The sequence below is a fragment of the Barbus barbus genome, assembly GCF_936440315.1.
Source record: "Barbus barbus genome assembly, chromosome: 43".
Classification (NCBI taxonomy): Eukaryota; Metazoa; Chordata; class Actinopteri; order Cypriniformes; family Cyprinidae; genus Barbus; species Barbus barbus.
In genome coordinates, this window is record NC_136721.1 from 18,841,425 (window position 1) to 18,857,197 (window position 15,773).

The 15,773-nt window shown below is 36.5% G+C and overlaps 1 protein-coding gene across 1 annotated transcript in view; it reads left to right on the top strand.

The window, feature by feature from the left end:
- The window catches only part of LOC306862338 (whirlin-like), a gene marked incomplete at both ends in the record, with an annotated part of 84,027 nt that overhangs the window by 31,619 nt on the left and 36,635 nt on the right, over positions 1–15,773 (top strand). Inside the window, 2 exons of the mRNA XM_079405094.1 lie at positions 3,914–4,135; positions 11,181–11,306. Of these exons, the coding sequence (XP_079261220.1) occupies positions 3,914–4,135; positions 11,181–11,306 (348 nt within the window). The remainder of the gene's footprint in view (positions 1–3,913; positions 4,136–11,180; positions 11,307–15,773) is intronic.

Here is a 15,773-nt window from a genome sequence, read left to right on the forward strand (position 1 = left end):
CTACATTGATTCTTAAATATTTTATATTCATTATCCTCCTGGTTTTCATCCAGAATCGCTCAATCACATGCAAATGTCTCCTGCGCCCCTTCCTAGCTCGTCTGCGTAATCTCATAAATGCATTCTGAGCACACAGCACTACTAACCAGACCCAATTACCCTTTGTGATCATCTAATTGGCCCCTTTTTGTTATGCTAATGCAAAGCAACAATCACAGATTGTCTGTTTATGTATGCGTTTTCTGTTTGCTTCAGTATCCCTGCCAGCTGGTCATTGCACATGAACGTCACACACTCAAACATTCGGCATTTACGACTTGATTTCTCATTCTGCCCTTGGATGCTTTATCGGTCCCATTGGAAATGGCAGTAAATAAACAGAATGCCTGGCAGCTCAGTTTGTGTGTGTGTGTGTGTGCTGGTGTTCATGTGAATTGGTAAGGCCATCAGGCTTAGATCTGAAATTACTTGGAGCAATTAGCTTTAAGTGTTCATGGCCTTTAAAGTCAATGTGAAATCAAACTGACTCTATTTTCCTTCCTAATGCGCATATCTAGTCTTAAGGTGTTGCTTCACCTCTGTAACGTCTCATTGATGGAAGTAGTTGAGGTTAAGTTTTCTAGATGAGCTGAACCCAACATTTTCCTTCTTTCTCGGCGGCATGAAACTTTCTTTCATCATGTCCTTCCGTTCTTGCTTGGGGCTATTAATGCATTTTCCCACATTATTGGCATTATTGGCTTTCCTAAGGTGACATTGTGGCATATCACATGCAGGAGGCATTTGATAAGCTGCCTGCTTTCTCTCCTTCTCCATCCCTCCATCTCCATCTCTCTCTCATCCAACAGTATTCGGTTATTCCACTCATTTGTTGACACACTCCATCAGACAGTGTCACAGTCAGCACTTTAGAGCAGCGATGGTGCATTAAGAATCTCGCTGCCAGGCGCTCTTTTATTTGTTAGTATTCACAGCAGGGACAAAGCTGTTTTTATCTTCTCCTCTAGTCTCTTAAAGCAGTAGTTCGCTGAAAAAGGAATATCATTTACTCACCCTCATGTTGTACCAAACTCGCATGACTTTATTTCTTCTGTGAAATATAAAAGGAAGAAGAATGGACTAGTAGTTTTTTCCTCATGTAATTACAGTGAATAGGAGCTTCAAGTTAGAAACAAAAGAATCATAAAAGCATCAAAATATATTATAATATAATGTAATAATAAACACTACCATTCAAACATATTTTTATACAGCAAGAACACAAATACTAAGCGCCACAACTGTTTTCGATATTGATAATAAAAAGAAATGAGCTCCAACTCAATATATTAGAATGATTTCTGAAGGATCATGTGACACTCAAAACTGAAGTAATGGCTGCTGAAAATTTTAAAACTAATTAAAAGTGATTTTTTTAAATTGTAATAATATTTCACAATAATACTGTTTTAAATACAGCCTTATAGTGAGCATAAGAGACTTTTAAAAACATTTAAACATCTGACTGGTAGTATAATATGGACTACTGTTTTGATGCTTGTATGGTCATTTTTCTTTCATGTCAAGCCTGAATTCATTATAATTTCAAAGAACAACCAGTACAGTTATTTAAAATTTTGTTTTTGTGTAAAACACAAACAGCTTTGGAACTACATAAGGGTGTGAAAACACCAGAATGTAATTTCTGGGTGAACTATCCCTTTACGAGATTTGTTTTATGTCTTTCATCTTTTCCTTTTCTCTTTTTTCCCTGTTCATTCTGAGGTGTCTGCATTTTACTTGTCTTTCTTTGCATTCCCCTATCCCCAAAAAACAACTTGTCTCCCACTTAAACAACCCAGGCAAATCCTGTCCCAGGCAAGAAATTAAGCAAAATGCTAAATAAATCCAAACTTTGGGCTTTGAATCATTTTTGGGGATTAACAAAGCACCATTGGTGTTTATTTTCAACTGAGGGAGTGACTCAGGAATAAGCAGTTTTATTTTGTTACACTTCAAATCTGGACCACTGTATTTTGCCACTTAAATAACTCCATAAACATTCAGCAGAACTAGGTCAGAGATACGCAACAGAGCGCGCCTGCAGACACAAACTCCCTAACTGTTTCTGAAGTGCATTGTGAGGGAGTCAGAGCTGCATGGGAAGTAGATGCTGTGAAGCCACCCTGAGAACAGGAAGTTCTCGGAGTTCAAGCCAATAATATGTTCTGGGGTTGCATTGGGAGGTGTGTGTTTAATGGCAGCTTAGTGTATCTGTGAATGTGTGTGTGTTGTAGAAGAGAGAACTGTTATTTCACACTCAGCTGAATTTGTGGCATCCCGCAGTGCCAGTTTGATCTGTGGAGTGATAGTGAGCATACTAGGCCATCAGAGACCAATGAGGCAAACACAACAGGGACTTCCATGTTCCCCCTTGAGCAGAGATCTGACCATGTGTTTTAGAAGTGTTCGAGCAACGCTGCTATCTTACTTTATTTTTCAGTAGTTCAGCTCTTTTCAATATAACATATATATAATATAACGTTTGTTCAAATAATTCATGCAAGTAAACTTCTAAAATGACTCACCAATTCATTTAAATTCTTGCACATAATTGTCTAAACCTCATTTTATGAATATTTAGTTTATATGAATAGTATTTGCATATATTTATATGAATATTTAGTTAAATTCTCCTAGTTATTGCTATGTTTTTTGATTAATTAGAGTGTTTAGAGTTGTATTTAGTGTATATTATTAAGTGAATCTGAATCCTATTTGAATGCTATTGGTGAACTAAATCAAAAGATTAAATTTACTGGGATGAATAAAAATATGCTTAAAATTATGGGCCAGATTTTCTAAACAGAGCAAATTAGCGTTAGAGCACAATTCCATGAAAGCGCTGATGGGAGGGGAAATTCTTTGTGTGATTTACTGACAATGCGCACATTAAAGAACACTAAATTTCCATAATGACCAGCGCAAAATTACCACCTGCTTTAAGACATGCTTTTTTTGAGCGCTAAATAACGGCGCAAATACCAGTAATTTGACGAGCACAAACGTTAGTAAATTGCATTGTGTGATTAATTTGAATATTCTCCTCCCATAAATTTTGCGTCTGAAAGGGAAACTCCTACAAATGCATATTCAATAAGGTCAGGCGTAAAAATAACTGTGTCCACGCCTTTTCAGCGCAAATTCATCACTGCACTTCTTTAGTAAATCCTGGCAGTACTATTTTAAATATTTTAAAATATTTATTTGTTTATTGAATTTTATTTATTTATATAATAATCTTTTTATTTAATTGTATTTGTCTATTTATATAATTTTTTTTATCTTTTTACTTATTTAACGTTTACTTATTTAACGTTTAATAACGTTTTATTTTTTATTAATTACTTTTTTATCTATTTATTGGTTACAATTTTAAAGTTATTGCTTACTTAAATGCCTCCAAAATTTAACTTCAAAATATGTATATATTTTTTTTACATTTTTAAATTATTTGTTTATCTGCTTATTTATTTTAACTTTTTATTTACTTATTTTCTCTATTTATTATTATTATTATTATTATTATTTTAATATTGCTTCCATAAATAGCTTTGCTTACATAAATAGCTTTTGTGTAGTTAGCTTTTTTTGTTAGTAACTTGAAGTGTTTAACTGCTTTAAATTGTGGAACTTGTAGCTTGAGTTTGAGCTGATCTTCATTTTCCAGGTAGCTTTGTCGACACTGTATGCTACCTTGTTTGTGTGCGGCATGTGTGTTGATGGAGCTTTTTATCTTATGGAGTGGAAATGTTAGCATTTCCGCATGAATATCTTGACATTCCCATAACGGTCTCTGCCTTTTATCGCTTAGCAGACACGCTAGACTGATTGTATCGCTATTTATCCATGTCACTGTGTTTGTCTTTAACAGGTGCTGAAGGGCAGCAAAAAGATCTCCATGTCAGTGCGTTCTGTGGGACGGATCCCGGGCGGTTATGTCACAAATCATGTCTACACCTGGGTGGATCCGCAGGGGCGCAGCGTGTCCCCACCCCCTGACCTGCTGACGGAGCATCGCAGTGCCACCCTGCGCAGGTCCAACAGTCAGGGGCGCAGCCACATGCAGCTTCTGCAGGACGGCGATGAGAAGAAGGTGAAAGTTTACATCTAAATGCATACTTATTAAATTATAGTAGCTGGTTTAAAGGGGCCATCGAACACCCATTTTCCACAAGTTGATATGATTCTTTAGCGTCTTAATAAGTCTATAAGATACTTTGGTTAAAATTTCTCAATGGTAGTGTAAAAAACTACTTTTTTACCTTGCCAAAAAAGGTCAAAACAGCTCAAGCTGTTTTGTTGCATGACGCTTTAAATGGTAACGAGCTCTTCTAAATCCCGCCCCTGTCTTCCGAGCCGCTCACTGAGAGACTGTAAACTTTAGCCACGGAACTTGCTAACTAGCACGTTATTAGGAAAGGCAGTTTGCAAAGATCCATAAAAAAACCTTCTTCTGTAAGTGAAGCTGGATCATGAATGATTTGTGTGAAAATAGACGCATTTAGGCAGATCGGAGGGCGCATTGTAATCCACTGCATCTTCAGCTGCTCAGATGTCGGAAGTAAATGATGACTGCTATGTACATTTTTACATCCAACAACAAAGCACATAGACATACTTGTCTATAACCGCTCCAGCGTCAAAACAGTGGCGGACTGATGACAAGTTCACTCAGGGGGGTCTAAGGTAAGACGACAGTGTCAATCAACTATCGTGGGAGAGGCCTTGGCCTGCGTGACGTCACAGAGACAAGAAGCTGAGAACGGCTTGATTTGTGAAAGGGGTAATGATTTTAGTAGATAAAAAAAACATTGGGTGGATTTTTATCATTATAGCGTGATTGTGTACTTACACTGCCAACACATTTATGTTCAAACAACATGTAAAAGTGCATTTCGCATTCGATGACCGCTTTAATGTGCTTACTGTACTTGACGCATATGTAATAAGGATATGACCAAATTAGTACTTGATTGGTAAGATTGTTTTGGTTTTGAAAGAAGTCTCTTTGCTCACCAATGCTGCATGTATTTGATTACAAATAGAGTTAAAACAGTAATATTTGTGCCCTATGATTTCCGCAACGCGGAATTGCGAAATTCAGTCATAAAAAAATTGAATTTACTGTATAACACAGAATGTCACAGAACTTGCCAAATTTTAGATTAATAAATCAAAAGTAGGTCAGTACACTTAAATCACAACATGGTATGGACTAGTGTCTGTGAATATTAAGCCGCAAAATGCTATTTAAATACGAATCCCTCATGTTCTGCGTGTCTCTGTATGTATGTATGAATGAATGGCAGAGATGCGTGGTTTTGCTTACTACACACGTACTGAAGCACACGTGACGCTCGCGGTGATTTCAGTCTTCTTAATATGAGTGCATGAACACATGAGAAAAATCTCCAGAGTTGCCCTGAGTCACTTCATTAGCATTTTACAAGTTCTTTTGAAAAAAACGATCATCATATCATATAAACAGAGTAATTTAAAGGTCTTCAAAACAACCTATCAAAATAGAAGTCTGGTTTAACTTGAAGAAACTGTGACAGAAATAGGCTATATTACTTAATGTAATGATAGTACTACTACCAATAATACAATTATTAATAAAACATTATTTTTTAAATAGGGATGTAACGATGAACCGCGAGCCGGTTGAAAATTGATTAAAAATGTGACGATTCAAATTGGTTGAAATGCTAAACAAATTGCGATACAATTGGGGTAGGAGTTTATATGAATGTATCTCCGAGGGGAACTGACTGTCTTAAGAAAAGTTTAGATGGCATTTTCTTTTCATCTTGCCTCCGAACAATGCATATTAAAGTAGGCTAGTGTTCATAAGCACAACTTTGTTTACAGTGGTAACGCAGGAAACATGGTATCATTGCTGTTCATAAGCGCCACCTGCTGGCAGAGAGTGAATTTGAGTGAGTCTCATTCAGCTCATCTGCTATTTCGTTCAGATATGTTTTGTATAGTTTCAGAAAACTAAAGTCAGACCATTCTGTTTTTGCTTAAAATTTTTAAATTATACAGTCTAAATTAGATTAAAAACTGCTCATGCTGCATGCATGCAGCATCTTTGTTTGGATGATGATTAAAATGCAGTGGTTGCCTCAGAGCACAGACAAAGCCTTGGTTTGTTTATATGACGAGATTTCTTTTATTTGTGTAACTGATGTATTTGATTTGGGGTTTGTTTTAAAAATATATTTTTATTATTTTATTATTCTGGTAAAATTGTAAAAAATTATTTACCAGAATAATGCACATATATATATATATATATATATATATATATATATATATATATATATATATATATATATATATATATATATATATATATATATATATATATATATATATATGTGTGTGTGTGTGTGTGTGTGTGTGTGTGTGTGTGTGTGTGTGTGTGTATATATATATATATAACAAAATAACAAAGGAAAAAAATGGAAATCTGAAAAAAATAAAATGGAATTTGGGAAAATATAAAATAGATTTCATAGGGCTCTGTAATGTTGTGAAATATATAACTAACTATTGATGGCAAAGCAAAATTTTCAGTAATTTTACTCCAGTCTTCAGTGTCTAATGCTCATTTGCTGCTCAAGAAACTTTTTCCATTATTACTGTGTAATTTGTGTGTGTGTGTAAACAAAATATTTTGTAACAATGTGAAAGTCTTTCGATTTTGATCAATTTAATGCATCCTCTGTTGCTGAATAAAAAGCTGAATAAAAGTATTTATTTCTTTTAAAAACAATGACTGGCCCCAAACTTGTCAATAGTAGTGTATTTGTCCATGAAATATAAAAGACATTTACTTTATTTTTACTTTTGATTATTTTATTGTATCCTTGATGAATAAAAACATTTAAACAGTAGTGTATTTGTCCATTAACATATATAACAGAATTTTCCTAAAACAGTATGTTCATAAAGCAGTTTTGTCCCTTGAAAATAATGAACAACTCCAAGTGGGAGACAATTACATAGTTATTGAAGAAAGGGAAAGGGAAGTGGTGTGTGGCCAAGTATGATGACCAACACTTGGAGCAGTGGGCAGCCAATGCTGCGGCACCCGGGGAGCAGTTGGGGGTTCGGTGCCTTGCTCAAGGGTCTCACCTCAGTCGTGGTATTGAGGGTGGAGAGAGTGTTGGTTATTCACTCCCCCACCTACAATCCCTGCTGGACCTGAGACTCGAACCCACGACCTTCAGGTTACAAGTCCAACTCTCTATCCATTAGGCCACGACTGCCCCATCTATACTGAGATACAGTCTTCAAACGCTTGATGTTAAAGCTGTGTTGTTTACAGCTCACCAGCTTCAATAAATGGATGTCGTTTTAAGTGCTGCTGTATACCGTAGGTTGAGTGTGGAAATGAGTTTCCACTGGTGCGTAAGAGAGGTTCGGATGAAGAATTTGCATTGTCTTTCATGAAAGCTGTCTATGTTGTTATTTCCGTAAACCAAAGCTCTTTATCTTATTTGTGCCAGCTGATGACAAACTCAATGCTGTGGAAGTGCCAGTGGACCGCTGCCCAAGTCATCATTTATCCGCTGTCACACGTATCTCTGGGCTAAACTATCTGTGATCATCTCTGCTAGCTAATGGGCAGTAGCACTTTAAAGCTAAGCCTGATTTGGTTTACTTGGGATTTTTTTCTGTTACTTCTGATAAGCTTTTTGTGCTCATTTCATATAATTAGTTAAAAAAACAGCAGTGTGTGTGTGTGTTTGATTTGCATTTTACAGAAGTCTTTCTGGTAAACATACACAATGTGTACTCGGCTGATAAACCCTTGATCGCGATGCATTTCCATTTAGAACAATACCGTTTATTAGGAGCAAATCCAAACCGGTGGATTAGTGTTTTGGGCTAGGTGTCTTTTTATCAGCAAATTATTGAATATGAATGAAACATTAAGAAGCACCAAATACAAGAGTCTGTTCCGTAGTTACTCAGTCTCCATCAGACCTGAACAACACTAAGACGTCTGCAGTTGTACGCAGGTGCCCTGTTATGAATTTTAAACAATATGAATTAAATATATAAATCAGTGAAGGGTGAGGGAAAAAAATCATTGTTTTTGCATGTCATTATTTGCCTAAGGAACTGTGAGCGTACACTGTTAGTCGGACAAATTAAGCAATCAATCACTGTTCATTGCCCATATTGGCTCCTTTTAAATGTGAGAGCCAAATAGCACTGTTCCTTACCTCTCTATTTTTTGTATTCTGTGCCAGAAATTGTTAAACACACAGAGGTCTGCATGTGTTTGTGTGTGTAAAGCAGCCTGTGTGAAGAATTTGGGTGCTTAAGCCAGACTTCAAAATGTCTGAATGTAATGCATTTTTTTAAAAATAAATAGAGCACAAATTCTTGCTTTTAAATTATATAAAAAAGATACACTACTGTGTTAATTCAGAAGTGTCTTGTGTTCACTTAGTCTCCATTTATTTGATTAAAAATGCAGTAAAGCTATAATATTGTGAAATATTATTACAGTTTAAAATAACTGCACTGTAAAGCAAAAAAAGTTGAGCCAACTTAAAAGTTTAAGGCAACCAGCTTCAGCCGATTTTTGCGTTTTCTCAACTTATTTTTTTTACAACATTTCTGATTTTTCACAACTTTTTGTTGTATAAACTTAAAAAAAGAAGTTGAGAAAACTCAAAAATCTGCTGAAGCTGGTTGCTTTAAAATTTTAAGTTTGCCCAACTTTTTTTTACAGTGTGGTTTCTAGACCAATTTGGTGTTTGCGAACAGTGATGATGTTTTTGTGGGCGTAGCCTATCTCGTGGCAGAAAATGACCGTTTTCAAGTAGCAGTCAATGGAGCCATGAAATAAAAGTTTATTTTTTCTTTTTTAAAGGTAAATTTGTGTTTATATTTCAAAATTCTGACTTTATTCTCGCAATTCCGAGATTATATCTCACAATTCTGATAAGGAAAAACTTGTCATTCTCTCTTTTCCCCTCAGCTCAGAATATGAGATATATATCCCACACTTCTGTATTAATACAATGCGTCCCCTATAAACAGCATACAGTATGTGAATATTATGTAGACCTATTGTTTAAATCAAATTTATGCTTTAAAAGTAGAGTAATCATAACAGTTTTCTTCCATAGTATGTCCGTTAGAACATCTGGTGTCAAAGACATTTGGCTTCTTTGATGACAGTATTCTATAAAAATTCTTTTCATTCCAATTCTGTAATTTTTCCATGGATTTTACCTGTTTCCTTCCACTTGTTACCAGTGTTTTCCTGTCACCATTAGTATGCGTGCCTAGCTGCAAGTGACGTAACTATGACGTCTACACCGAATTGGTCTATTTGAATATGTTTTAAAATGTAATTTATTCCTGTGATGACAAAACTGAATTATCAGCTGCCATTACTCCAGTATTATGTGTCGCATAAGCCGTTCTAATTTATTTGAGTGGTCAGAAAAATGTTTTATTAGTATCAATGTTGAAAACAATTAATATTAACCTATACAAATTATTTTTATGGAAACTGCTACACTTTTTCTGTCTGCTCCTCAAATTTGCCCTAGCACTATTACTCACCCCTCCGTAATTTCTTCTGTTCTCACTTGTGTGCCAGAATTTGTTAAATGTGATTATAGGGAGAGTTTTATGAACTGTTCATCCGGGTGTAAATCTGCCAAGGCTATTGGAGAGCACGCGCTCTTTCTCGGGCCCCGCGGCCGTTAGAAGCGAGTGCACTCGCGCAACACACCGACTTCATCAGTACTGCAAAGCGCAGCAGAAATCTCCCTCGGTCCGCCCTGATTTACTACCCTCTTGTTCAGTCTCACAACGTGGTGAAGCAATTTGCAGGGTAATTCTGACAAATTCCTGGGTACCGAAACTAAAGTTGTGTAGAAAGCTCATTTGAAAGCCTATTTAGCCTCTAGCACGCTTCTAAAGAAGAAAAAACAATAAATATAAGAAGCCGTTCATGAGAGAGATATTTATAAATGTGTGGCATTATGAACAATGACACACACAGAACAGAGTACGAGTACTCCACCTTGACCTTTCAGGGATGGCTAGTACTAACCTTTAAACAGCGTGCTAGTGGGCGACAGACGCTTTTGGTGGGTGCTGGTGTTTGGACGAGACGGCGCACTGCTGCATTGATCTCCCAGTGTGCTCTGGTGACCCCGTCTGATTGGCTCTGCGGGGATTCTAATCACAGCACTATTGTTGCTTTTGTGTGCTGCACATTGAAGAGGTCGTGGGAGTCACATTAGTCCTTCTGCTGGTTCAGCAGAACTGTCGTTCGCTAAGGCGCATAGGTTGTTAGAGTCGAGATTTATAGTTGTAAGGCACAGTAATGGCTGCTCGATATTTAAGAGGTGAGCAACACATTGTGGTTGGGAAGTATTTTAATTTGCTTGTCGCTGGTATGTCAGTGCTACATTTCAGCGTGCTTGTGTGTGTAGAGCAGCCTGTGTGAAGTATTTGGATGCTTAAGCCACTTTTCAAAATGTCTGATTGCTAATGCATTAAATAAAATGTCAATCCAAGTGTATTTATGTGAAATAAATTGAGCACAAACACTATTTTAAATGATGAAACAAGATACAATAATAACTGATTTCTATTTTATTGTATTTTAGAATATAACTTATTCCTGTGATGACAAAGCTGAATTTTTAACAATCTTCAATGCCACGTGATCCTTAAGAAATCATTCTAATATGCTGATTTAGCACTAAAGAAACATTTCTTATTATTTTTAATGTTAAAAAAACATTGTGCTGCTTAATAGTTTTGTTGAATCCATTATACATTTAATAATGTAACTTTTACACTGATGAAGGCTTTGAGGCGAAACGTTTGTTTTGACATTAATGATGAATGTAAAATAAGTGTGAAAAAGAAGATTGTTTTTTTTTTTGTGAGTGTGGATCATGGTCTAATGTGCATAGAACTCTTTTGTAACATAAACGTCTTTTAGTGTTGCTTGCCAAATAAAAGTCACATCAGACTATTGAACAGTTTATATTCTTAAAAACAGAGACCGTATTAAATGCATTTTCAATTGTGTAACTTGTTTATTTGATTTAGCTCTTAATCAGACAATCTCTTCCTCTTCGCAGGTAAATTTGGTTTTGGATGACGGCCGTTCTCTGGGTCTCATGATCCGTGGAGGGGCTGAATACTCTTTAGGTATCTACATCACAGGTGTGGACAGAGGCTCTGCAGCAGAGTGTGGAGGACTAAAGGTACAATTTATGCCTGTTTTACCCACATCCTTTCATTTGATCTATTTTTATTGCTTTGTTTTTGTTGTCTTACCCTGACCTCTAACTGTCCCACTGTTGTGAGTATTTCACACTCCTTAGTCTGTCTCTCATTTCATGCATTAATTGTTCCACAGCTTGTTGACATGTTAATTTTGATTTTCTCTTTCCAAATATGTAAGGTTTTCTTTGTTGCTTTCAATCTTTTGTATCAGGTTTTGCCTACACTGTGAGCAGCAGCCAATGTGGTCTGTGTGGAAAATAGCTTAGTAAACAGACTTCATAATGTCTTCATGAAAATGCAAAAAGGTTTTTGTGTTGGTTGGGTGAGGTTAGGGGTTAGAATATCTACTAATCATTATCTCGGTGTAAAAATAAAAGAATTCAATGGAAAGTCTCTACCAAGATACACTGTCCTTTGCTCACTGTCTGACCGGCATCCCACAAATCTGCTCATATGTTGACTGATAAAACATGTTTGTATATTCTGTCCAAAGAGTCCAGCTGGTTTTACCTCTGCCCGCTTTGATTTTAGCGCTTCCCTCAAGTGTGTTTGTGCATGAAAGAAGGAGAAAGAAATATTGGAGTCCACTGTGAAGTGCCTGTGATTTCTCCTCTAGCTATTCTTCTGTTGAATAATATGCCCAGACATCATGCGTTTATTCCGTTGTTCATTTTTTTGGCACAATTTGAGGTGAATATCATTATTATATGGTGTCAGGGAAAGTTTTAAGCTCTTTTCAAGCTGGCAGTTCGCTTTGTGGCCAGCCTTTAGATTCATGATGGGATTGAGAGGAGATGGCAGTTTAAAAGGAGGGCGATCCAGATACACTCATGGAGAGAGAGAGTTGGAGAGAGTGCTGGATGTTTTATCTTCAGGCCATATGTCTGTTCACAAGAGAGATGTGAGATGGATTTCTGGGCAGCGGTTTGGCAGGAAGCTGTGTTTACAATGCCTCACTGCTGATCCAAAAACATAGAAGCAGATTCACACACATTTATCATGGCACATATGCTTTATGAAATATAACATCTACTCTACATTAACATTTAGAAGTTTGGGGTCAGTATTTTATTTTGAAAGAAATTTAATGCTTTATTTATCTGATACATTTTGGTCAGTTGTAGCAGAAAAGACATTTACTGTATAATGTTACAAAATATTTCATTCTAAAATAAATGCTGTCCTTTTGAGCTTTCTATTTATCAAATAATCCTGAAAAAAATGGATCACAAAACTAGCTACAAAACTGTTTTCAACAAATAAAAAAGAAATGTTTATTGAGCATCAAATCATCATATGTGACCCTGGACCAGAAAACCAGTCTTAAATGTCAATTTTCCAAAATTGAGATTTATACATCATCTGAAAGCTGAATAAATATGCTTTCCAAATATAGGACAATATTTGGCCGAGATGCAACTATTTGAAAATCTGGAATCTGAGGGTGCAAAAAAAACTAAAGATTGAGAAAATCGTCTTTAAAATTGTCCAAATGAAGTTCTTAGCAATGCATATTATTAATCTAAAATTAAGTTTTCATATATTTATGGTAGGAAATTTACAAAATATCTTCATGGAACATGATCTTTACTTAATATCCTAATGATTTTTGGCATAAAAGAAAAATTGATAATTTTGACCCATACAATGTATTTTTGGCTATTGCTACAAATATACCCCAGCGACTTAAGACTGGTTTTGTGCTCCAGGGTCACATATTAGAATGATTTCTGAAAGATCATGTGACACTGAAGACAGGTATAACGGCGTAAATTCAGTTTAGGAATAAATTTAATTTTAAAATATTTTTGTAATAATATTTCACAGTTTTACTTTTTGAGACTTCTTTCAAAAACGTTAAAACGGTCCCCAAACTTTTGAACAGTACTTTAAAGGTGTACTTCGCAACAACAACAAAAAAAAATCTTTATTTCTGAAATTTCTGAGATTTCTGAAAGTATCTCTAGACAGTTAATATATCAACGTGAAGAATTATAACAATGTGTGTGCAATGCATTTTACTTAAATAGTATATTTTTGTCCTTTATGTAGCTTGACTGTCATGGTCGCTATGAACTGTCTTTGTAAAATGAGCAGGTAAGCCTCCATGAGTGTGAGCCACCACTCCAGAGCGAAAAATAGCTTTCATCCAAATAGCCCTGCGCTCAGAGTGATTGTGTTATTACAGTGTTAGCTGCAGATGAACCCCTGACCCCACACCCCAATAGAGACACACACAAGCAGAAAAACACAAATGCATGGATCAATGAACCCAACTGGATGAAACATCTATTTCCTAACAGGTCCCTTGAGATGGATGTAAGGCCAAGGGGTCTGTAGAGAGGTTGCCTTCAATATGTGCAGCCCCGTATATACTAACCTGTGTGAAAAGAGGCATAAATTGGTATTGGCAACAAATCTCTTTTTGTTCAAAGCAGAAGTGATCCATCTTGGAATTACCGGACTTCATAAATATTAATGCTGTGTTTCATTCAATTGAGAGAGCCAGAATTTCTAACTTGGAGACTTTCAAATCAGAAATCACAAAGTGACTGCCAGTATGTGTTGCTTGATAGCAGAGACAAATTTTGATGTTAAAATGCTTATGCAGGAATTAAAGGGATAGTTCACCCAAAAATGAAAATTCTGTCATTAATGACTTCGAAACTCCTGAAGTGTTTCCAGATAAGTGTCCCATATGCATCAGACGTTTAGCCAACAGTCCGTGGGCGTGACATCTGAGGCTGAGACTAGGACATCGTTAAAATAGTCCATGTGACATGAGTGGTTCAACCGTAATTTTATGAAGCTACAAAAAACCTTTTGTGTGCAAAGAAAACAAAAATAATGACTTTATTCAACAGTCAATCTTTTACCTGTCTGGGCCTTGAACATGGTAGTTACATTGCTGTCTATGCAGGGTCAGAAAGTTCTCGGATTTCATCAAAAATATCTTAATTTGTGTTCCGAAGGTCTTACGGGTTTGGAACAACATGAGGGTGAGTAATTAATGACAGAATTTTAGATTTGGCCAGTGTCACATTTGCAGGTTTCTCTAGAAATATTTGATTGCATTCAAGCCCAGGCTGTGGCTGGGCCACTCAAGAACATTCACAGAGTTGTCTATAAGCCACTCTTGCTGTGTGCTTAGGGTCATTGTCCTGTTGGAAGTAGAACCTTCTGCCCAGTCTGAGGTTCTGAATTCTCTGGACTTGGTTTTCATTAAGGTTATCTCAATATTTTTGTGCATTGAGCTTTTCTTCTACTATGACAAGTCCCTCAGTTGCTGCCGCTGAAAAACAGCTCCACAGCATGAGGATGCTACCAGCACACTTTACTTTTGGGATGGTACTCTGCAGGTGATGAGCAGAGCTGGTTTCCTTCAAACAATATGTTTGGAATTGAGGTTCATCAAACCAGAGAATGTTGTTTCTCAGAGTCTGAGGGTCCTTTAGGTGCTTTTTTGCAAATTCCAAGTGTGTTTTCATGTGTCTTCACTGAGGAGAGGATTGCATCTGGCCACACCAGCATAAAGCACAGATTGGAGTGTTGCAGTGATGTTTGTCCATCTGTAGGTTTCTCCTATCTCCACATATGATCATGGAGTTCAACTAGAGTGCCCATCAGGTTCTTGGTCACCACTCTAACCAAAGCCCTTCTCCATCAATTGCTCAGTTTGGCCAGGAGGCCAGCTCTAGGAAGAGTCCTGGTTGTTCCAGACTTATTCCATTAAGGGTAATGGAGACTACATGCTTCTGTGAAACTTCAATGCAGCATAATTTTTTTCTTAACTCTTGTGTGGTTTGATGCAATCCTGTCTCTGAGTTATACAGGCAGTTTGTTTGACCTCAGGGCTTGGTTTTTGCTCTGATATGCATTTTCATCTGTTAGACCTTTTATTAAGACGCGTGTGCCTTTCCAAATCATACCCATTCAATTGAATTTGCCACAGGATAACTTCACTCGAAGTGCAGTAACATCTACAAGCAATATGAATGCTCCAGAGCTAAATTTCAACTGTCGCAGATAAGAGTATGACTACTTATGCAATGGAATTATTTAAGTTTTTATTTTTAATAAATTTGCGAAGATGTTAAAAAACAGTTTTTTGGTTTGCCATTATGGTGTATAGAGTGTAGATTGATGTGGAAAAAAAGTAATTTAAAGCAGTTTAACATAAGGCAGCAACATTACAAAATGTGAAAAAAAATTAAGGGGTATGAAGACTTTTTATAGGCAATGTGTATATATGAATGAGGCATTTATATAGCGCTTTATTGTGTATTGCTGTACACCCAAAGCGCTTTACAATCATGTGGAGGGGTCTCTCCTTAACCACCACCAGTGTGCAGCATCCACTTAGATGATGTGACGGCAGCCACGGTACAATGGTGCCAGTGCGCTCACCACACACCAGCTACAGGTGGAGAGGAGAGAGCGATAGA